Source organism: Uranotaenia lowii, chromosome 1, assembly GCF_029784155.1.
Source record: "Uranotaenia lowii strain MFRU-FL chromosome 1, ASM2978415v1, whole genome shotgun sequence".
In the NCBI taxonomy this organism is placed as follows: Eukaryota; Metazoa; Arthropoda; class Insecta; order Diptera; family Culicidae; genus Uranotaenia; species Uranotaenia lowii.
In genome coordinates this window covers 105,095,991-105,104,986 of record NC_073691.1, presented here as the reverse complement: position 1 = coordinate 105,104,986, position 8,996 = coordinate 105,095,991, and the positions used below count along the sequence as shown (strand labels likewise).

The following is an 8,996-nucleotide window of genomic DNA, read 5'->3' as shown; positions in this document are numbered from 1 at the left end:
CAAATAACAGAAATATATTTTGTAACTAGATGACAATCGTTAACAGAAATATAAAACAAAATAAAATTTGAAGAATTAAACAAAATAAATGTATTATTAAATAATTAATAATAATTTATTATTCATTCTTTAGAGAAAGGGGGATGTGGTAGACATACACTGCGTAAGTATATGCTGATATTCTACTCCCACGCTCACACGTACGCCCTCGCTGATCATCCCACACACAGTCTGGTAAGTACAACATCTAAACCACCTCCGCATTCTAAGTCTAGCCTCCGAGCGTATAGCACCGGTTACCACAGACTTAAAATAACTTTAAAATAATTGATTGTAGCTGAAAACTGTCTGAGAAACATATTTGAGTCACGTTATGAGCTTTTCAAAACTATAAATTTTAAAGAAATCGGTTGAGAAACAAGAAAGTTTTAGCGAAAACAGTGTAAACCGTCATTTGACCGCTCGCGGTATGAATCTTCTTCTTCTTCTTTTTACTTGAACAGCTTCAGCCCTTCAGCTCAGCCGTTCGGGGGTAAGGGCCAGTAACTAAGACTATATGCCCTGTTTACGGTTTCATGTTGATTACAAATCAATTTTGATTTCTTTGGTGAATTTAGCTACTTCTTCGTAATGGGATATTTCTTTAGATTTGAATAGCTCCTGCAGATTCGTGTACTTGGTATAGAAATCGTACTTCCTCCTTGTCGTGGCGAAACGTGGGCAGCAGAAAATGATGTGATTTGAAGTTTCAGGTACTTTGCAAAGTTCGCAGTCAGCATCGTCGTTTATTTTCATTTTCGCCAGCCAGTGCTTGGAAAAGTCGTGGCCGGCCATCAAGCGATTTAGTAGCCTTACATCTTTTCCGTTTAGGTTCTTTCCCACAAACCATGGTGCGGTGGAAAATTCCGGTTGTATCGTATGGAAAATTTTTCCTTTTTCAGTAGAGTAACGTGTGTACCAATCTGTTGTGCTTTCAGCCAGTATTTTCTTCAGAGCGTTGAAACCATCCGTAAGCATGTACCCGTTTTCGATCACCTGTCCTGACTGGAGACTGTGTTTTGCCAGTGCATCTGCCACTTCGTTGCCACCAATAGAGACATGGCTTGGTATCCATTGGATGGTGATCCGATGTCGTGAACAGTTTTGTAGAATTTTCAGCAAAATACTTTCGGCTTCCTTGGATTCCTGTGCGTTAAGTAACATCAGGCACGACGCTTGCGAGTCCGTGTAGATCACGGCTCCCTCGAGACACTGCTGGTCGATCATTTCTGTGGCTTTGTGGATAGCTAATAGTTCCGCAGAGGTGATGCTGGTTTCTTTAGCAAGCTTTTGTGATAATCTCGTTCTTGTTTGTTCTACAAAAACTCCTATACCACAAACCGACCCATCCTTAGAGGCATCTGTAAAAACACGGCAACGACCTCGATATCTGCCGTTCATAACGAAGAGTGCCAGTTGCTTCAGCCTCATTGGATTTGAGTTTTGTTTCGATACCGTTAGCCCTTCTAAAAAAGGAAATACTTCGACTTTTAACAGGTTGCTAGAACGCTCGATGGATTGAATGCTATCGAATAGTTCTCTGTTCATCCAATAAGTTCTTTCCATGTAGGTGAACTGATTCCATTTGTTCACATCGTCTGGTAATTCGATTGTTCTTAATTGACGCGCGATCAGATTATTTCTTGACATATGCCTACAGATTTCTCTCGAAGCGATATATGTGTTCCTAAGATCTACCGGCTCTTGACCACTAAGAGCGACCAGTACGTTCCTAGGTGTGCTTCTAGTAGTTCCCGTGACTTTTCTCAAGGATTGGTTGTTGACGACAGCAAGAATATTGCGGTTACTTTTGCTTGCGTTATTGTACACAGAGCTCCCGTAATCCATTGTGCTACGAATGAGTCCCTTATGGATTTTTATCATTGATTCCGGGTGTGCACCGTGTTTTGCCCCACTTAGAACCTTAATCATATTTAGTCGATCTTGCACTTTGGATCGAACCTCTTTTATATGCAAACCGAAATTGAGATATCGATCGAATATAATGCCCAGGTATTTATGAGATCTAACTGATTCAAGCAAGGTGCCGTTGAGTGATATATTTAGCTGTTTGTCACCGTGTTGGAACAAAATCGTTTTTGTTTTTTCTGGGTTAATTTTAAAATTCAAAGACCTCGCAGTTTCAGTAAAATTGTTTAAATATGCCTCTCCGATTTCGTTGAGGTTTTGTAGGTTTTTCGCTCGAACGAGAATCCCGAAATCATCCGCATACTGGACGAGCATCACGTCAGGATGTTCGATTTTGTGCAAATTTACGGTGTAGACGTTGAAAAGCGTGGGCGATAGGACGTCCCCCTGCGGTAGACCATTGTTAATTGTTCTTGAAAGCATCTTTTTTTTTTTTTTTTTTTTTATTTATTAATGCTCAGCTCATAGTTTACGGCTATATGCATATCTTAAAACTAAATATATAAATCAGCGTTACATTATAAATATTTACATAAAATTACAAGCTAATTACAATTCTTTATAAATATCAATTTCTTTTAAAAATTTAAAAAGATTTTTCAGTTCAATATTTGTTGGTTTTACAATACTATTAACATTTATGGAATATTTCCTTCTAATATTTTCATGTTTCTTACATTCTTCTAAAATGTGTTTGACTGTTATATCAGTGTTACAAAAATTGCATTGGGGTGGATTTTCACGTTTCAAGTAATAAGTGTGTGTGTATCTGGTGTGACCTATTCTCAATCTTGTTAAAATGATACTTTCTTTACGACTAATGTGTGTAGGGTGGTCTGTTTGAGTAACTGTTTCTTTAATGTTTTTAAGTTTATTTGTTGTAAGACTATCCCACTCTTTTTGCCACTCACAATTTACGACTGATTTAATTTCTTTTATAAAATCTAAAGTAGTTGGATTCATGATTTGAATATCTAGATTTTTTGCGGATTTCGCTAAAGCGTCAACTCTTTCATTCCCTCTTAAACCTATGTGACTAGGTATCCATATAAAAGCAATTTCGTGGTGAACTTTATTGATTATGTCATGAATGTCATTAATAATTGAATTTGGGCTATACACGTCCTTAATAGCTTGTAGAGCACTGAGAGAGTCGCAAGCAATCAAAAATTTACCAAGAATATCTTGTGTTTCGATCATTTTAAGAGCATTTTTTATAGCTACAAGTTCTGAAGTAAAAACAGAAGTAAAAGAGGGTAACCTAACAACTATCTCTTGTCCTAATCCAAAGGCTGCACTTCCAACTACGTCGCCAATTTTTGATCCGTCAGTATACAAAATTTTAAAATTTTTATATTTGTTTATTTTTTTTATAAATTCGTTTTTATAAATTATTTCTGAGGTAACTGATTTTTTAAATTTTGTCAAATCAAGATCGATTTTAAAAAATTTGTGTTTCCACGGTGGAGTGTCGTAAAATTGATTAGAGCCTATGGCATTATAATTTATGTTATATTTTTTGAAACATTCAAAACATCTCGAAATAGAGGACTTTGATGATTTTAACTTATGAGAGTTTCTTATTTGAATATTTAAGGGATGTTTTTGGTTTGAAATTATCTTGATAAAATAATTCATGAGTTGTATTTCACGACGATATTTCAAGGGCATTATTCCTGATTCACAAAGAAGGCTTTGAACGGGACTCGTTCGGAAAGCGCCTAAAGATTGTCTTATCCCGGAGTTATGAACAGAATCCAAAAGTTTAAGTTTTGTTTTAGTACCTGTTGCATAAATAATAGATCCATAATCTAACGCGGATAAAGTCATGGTTTTATAAATATGAAGTAAACTTTTCCTATCTGAGCCCCAACTAGTGTGGGAGAGTGTCCTGATCAGTTTAAGAGACGATTGTGTTTTTATTTTCAATTGTTTCAAATGATGATCCCATTGCAGTCGTTTGTCGAAAATAATTCCTAAAAATTTATGTTTATTTACAACCTCTATTTTCTCTCCATATAATATCAAATTAGGCTCAACACGACAGTTTCGTTTTCTACAAAAATGAATAATTTTAGTTTTCTCAACGGAAAATTTAAATCCAGTTACATTAGACCACTGTTCCATTCTGGAAAGACAATTTTGAAGTTTTTCCTCGATAACATCCATGGTTTTGGCTCTATAAAAAATAGCCAAATCATCTGCAAAGCCTACTCGTTTAACTCCATGAGTTAAATGTGATGAAATACTATTCATAGCTATTAAAAACAGAGTTGTGCTAATAACAGATCCCTGGGGAATACCGTTTTCTTGAATAAAACTGTCGGAAAATGTATTACCAACACTAACTTTGAACGATCGATGTTGTAAAAAATTTTCTAAAAAATATAACATATTTCCTTTGATTCCATACGAAGCTAATGCATTCAAAATACCTCGTCTCCAAGCTGTGTCATAAGCCTTTTCCAAATCAAAAAAGATAGAAACTAAATGTTCACTTTCTGTAAAACTGTCTTGGATTGAAGATTCTAAAGCTACTAAGTTGTCTAAAGTATTACGACCCTTTCTAAAACCTGATTGATGAGGATCAATTATATTATTTAATTCCAAAAACCACCAAAGACGTTTGTTTACCATCTTTTCAAAGAGTTTACATGGGCAACATGTCAATTGTATAGGTCTATAATTATTTGTATTTAATGGACTTTTATTGGGTTTTAATATTGGTATGGTGATGGATTCTTTCCAGTTATCAGGGAACGATCGTTCTATCCAGAGTTTATTAAATGTCTTTAAAAGGTAAAAGAATCCGTCATTTGGTAAATTTTTAATCATGTCGTAGTGAATCAGATCTGGTCCGGCGGACGATCCTTTGCATGTTGCCAAAGCCATTTTTAATTCAATCATTGTAAAAGGCTCGTTAATCACGTTAAAATGTATCTCATCTTTATCGAGGGGAAGGTTTTCTAAAGATTGTTTATGAAGTAGAAAATTTTGAGGATATTTATTAGAGCTAGATACAGACTCAAAAGACTTTCCTATTGCTTCTACAATGAGACGAGGATCAGTTATCAAAGAACCATTTTGTTCAATTGCAGTAATGGATTGTGATTTCGACTTTCCCTGAATATTTTGAATTTTATTCCAGACTTCTTTAGTAGATGTTGAAAGATTTATAGTGGGAACAAAGTTCTGCCAACTTTTAGTTCGCGCGTTACGAGTAATTCTCCTTGCTCTAGCTTTTGCTTTTTTATATTCAATTTCTGTTTCATTAGATGTATGAGACTTAAAAATCCTCATCGCTCTCTTCCTCCCTTGAATGGCCTCTGAAACCTCAGAGGTCCACCAAGGGGGTTTTGGTCTCTTTACACTACTTGGAGTTTTAGGAATAGACTCGGTAGCAGCTGATACAATTGATTTATTAAACAGATCAATCATACTCAAACCGTCTTCTTCTTGGAGATTATCTAGGTTAATGGAGACCAAATTTTGGTACAATATCCAGTCTGCTGCCTGTGTAATAAACTTTGGTCGACGGTAGACATTCGAATCACGAATTAGGGGAGAAATGATTATGGGGTAGTGATCGCTAGAACAGAGATCGTCGTGGACTTTCCAGTCGAAGTGGGTTGAAAGAATAGGAGACCCGAAAGTTAAATCGATTGCTGAAAAACTCCGATGGGCTAAAGAAAAATGTGTTTGCGATCCGTCATTGAAAATATTTAAATCACATCCCTCTATGACTGACTCTATCAGTTTTCCCCTAGAGCAGTCATGATGACTGCCCCATATAGTATTATGTGCATTACAGTCTGTTGTTATTAAGAATGGTTCAGGTAGTTTGTTAATTAACGCTTCTAAATCTTGTCTTGAGAAAACCTCATTTGGGGGTAAATATAAACTACAAATCGAATATTTTATGGGAAAATGTACTAAAACTGCTACAGCTTGTAAAGAAGTATCTAAATCGATTTCAATTGCATGTATATCATTTCTTACACACAATGCCACTCCGCCAGAGGCGCGTGTGTGAATGTTATCATTTGTAAAAAAAATCTTAAAGTTTTTCAAAGAAGGGGTTCTAGTTAAATTAAAATGTGATTCTTGAACACTTATTACAGATGGGTTGAACTTGCTAATTAAAAGTTTGATTTCTTCAATGTGGCTATAAAAACCATTGCAATTCCATTGCATGATAATATTATTAGCCATTACGTGATCGTAAATTGTGTCAACATAACGAATGAAATGTAAGGCGGTAAGAAAACAGCCTTCATTACGCTCGGTATGCTGAAAAGCATTGAAAGTGTAAGAATCTTACAAAAATTATCAGTTTCAACAGTTATGTGTTATCGTTTAACCTATCTGTACCAAATAGAATAGATGTTTTAAGTGTTTGTGAAATTAAATTGAAAGTTTCTTCATTAGTTACTATGTTTTCTACTGTGTTTGGAATGGATACGTTGTTTGAATTACTTGTGTATGTTATGTTACTACTTGCGTGACTCAATTGTTGTGGTAAAGGCTCATCATTTGTCTGTTGAGATAAATGTGAACCTGTTTCTTCGAGCGATGATTGTTTGTCGTTTGTTTCCTTTTGGTCTGTTGTCTTCGATGATGATGTATCAGGCGTCTCCATCATATCGGCCCATGATGGAGATTGAGTGGTGGTGGATGGTTTATCTTGGTTGGTGTGGCTTGGCGATGATTCAGTTGGTTCGATGTTTTCGTTGGTAGTTTCAGTTGTTGTTGGTTTGCTTGTTGTTGAGTTCCCGGAAGTGGGCTGTTGATGTTCCTCTCTTCTTTCGTTTCTGAGAGCTGCGGCGTAACTCTCTCTCAGATTTGGTCTCACGGTGATAACGTTCGGTACACGTAGGCGTCGAATTCGTCTGGCGTCTTTTAGAGAAACTCTCTCTTCAACTCGGATACGCTGGATCTCAAACTCGTCGATGAAAACCGGGCACTCACGCGACAGTGCTGAGTGGCTACCTCGACAATTTACGCAAGTAAGTGTCGAAGCACATGGTTTCTTGTCGTGGAATAGATTAGCGCACATTGCACAGATACCGTTTCCTTTGCACTGGTCTTTTTTATGTCCATATCTAAGACATGTCATGCACCGTAGGGGGAAGGGGACGTAGGGACGAACTTTGCACTGGTAAAAGGCTGCATCTATTGAACTTGGTAAGGCCCCAAGGTCGAAAGTGAGGATGAAAGCACCTGTTTCCACGATCTTTCCACTTTTGTCTTTTCGCGTAATACGTTTCACTTCAGACACATGGCTAGGAGAAAGTTCTTTCAGAATTTCTTCGTCTTTCAACATTTTCAAATCCGGGCAATATATCGTGCCTTTGGATTTATTCATCGAGGGATGGTCGATAACTGCAATGTTGATTCCGTCGGTTAGTTTTGTTTGCTTGATGATTTTTTCCGCTTGATGCCTGTTCACGGTTTTCAAGAGCAGTGTACCGTTTTTGTACCTTTCGATCTTGATGTTCGCAGATATAGCATCGATGGCCCGTTTTATCAAAAATGGATTTACGTCCTCCATTGTTTTGTCTTTGTCCGTTCGACTCAGAATGAGGAAACGAGAACCGTTGTCACCTCCATCAAGACGTTGTTGCTTTGTAAAGTTAATTTCCCCAACAACCTCACGTTGAGCATGCCTTTTTTTATTTTTCCCCATTACACTGAATTTCGCGTTACAGTTTGCTTCATTGCCATCCAATAAGGCAAATCGAGACCCGAAAACCGGAATTGAGCCGCCGGAGTCGGCCGCCATGTTTCCCAACCCCTCACTCAGAACCAACGATAAAAAACAACTATTGTTTCAAAAAACTATTCGGTCACTCAAACAATGTAGTCAAATAATCTCTTCTTTCGGACACTAGGGATGTTCGTCTATCTGCGTCTGTACCGCTCAAGAGTTGAAGAAAGACTGAAAGCGTCTTTTGTTTCATGTGGAAATTTATAGTTCTGTTTCTCAAGAAGGAGAGTATCCAACGAAGCACTTCGTAGGGAACTTCTATTTGCTGCAGAATTTCTTCCAACTTATCGATGTTTATCGCGTTAAAGGCATTTGACAAATCAACGCATATCATAGCAGTTAATAGTTTGCACCTTTTGTTTTGTTTTAACCAGTTTAGAACAAAAGATACACATGCATTGGTTGATGTGTGTTTGCGGAACCCAAATGAAGTTTCGGGCAGAATTTTGTTAATTTCAAGAAAATCTTGGAGGCGCTCTAATACTGCCGAGTTGGCCATTTTGGTTATTGTGGGTACTAAGGAAATTGGACGCTTACCTGCTACGGTGCTCTGGTCTCGACCAGGTTTTGGTATGGCGATCACCTTAATTATCTTCAAACTTTCGTCCAGAGTTCCTCTCATCCACATGTCGTTGATCAATTCAATTATCTTTTCGGTAACCGCGGGTTTGAGATGGGTCAGTAATTCGTACGAAAGGTTGTCTTCACCGGGAGCGGATGTTTTCTTTTTCGAAGCCAAAGTTCGATACCAGAAAACTTTGTCTAGCAAACCACCGATAGATAAAGGTAATGGTTCCTCGAACGGTTGCGGGTCATGTTTTCCAAAATGCGTGTCTAGAAACTCCTCGGCCATAGCTTCGTCCTCTTGCAATAAACAATTTTCCTTTTTATAAAACCGTTTTCCAGTCAAACGACCCACTTTTTGCCAGAGTTCCTTCGAGCTAGAGAAAGGACTCACTTCGTTGGAAAAATCTTCGAATTTTTTAAAGATCTCCTCTCTTTTCTTTTTTTGGAAAATAGCAGCTTTCCGTTTATAATTTAAAAGATTGTCAATCGAAGAAGTTTGATTAAACTTTTTCCTCGCGGCAGTTTTTTCTTTCCAGGCCTCGTCGACGGATTCTGACCACCAAAACTTCGGGGTTTTCAAATTTTTCATTTTGTTTTTCTTGTGAATTCTTTTCATTTCAGAGGAAAGTTCGGAGAAGTTGTCGAAATCGTAGTGTTCCAGGTTGGCCACTTCTTTTCGAATAAGTGCTTTGTT

At 37.3% G+C, this 8,996-nt stretch overlaps 2 protein-coding genes across 2 annotated transcripts; both read right to left on the bottom strand.

Annotated features, from left to right (window-relative positions):
- Positions 1-582: 582 nt before the first annotated feature.
- On the bottom strand, positions 583-1,887 carry LOC129737743 (uncharacterized). Its single transcript, XM_055728903.1, has one exon. The coding sequence runs from the start codon at positions 1,885-1,887 to the stop codon at positions 583-585; it is 1,305 nt and encodes a 434-aa protein (XP_055584878.1).
- Positions 1,888-6,324: 4,437 nt separating this feature from the next.
- LOC129737742 (uncharacterized) lies at positions 6,325-7,750 on the bottom strand. The gene is made up of 2 exons (XM_055728902.1): positions 6,401-7,750; positions 6,325-6,333 (listed from the first exon to the last, which is right to left on the bottom strand). Exons 1-2 carry the CDS (start codon positions 7,748-7,750, stop codon positions 6,325-6,327), a joined length of 1,359 nt encoding a protein of 452 aa, XP_055584877.1.
- Positions 7,751-8,996: the final 1,246 nt, after the last annotated feature.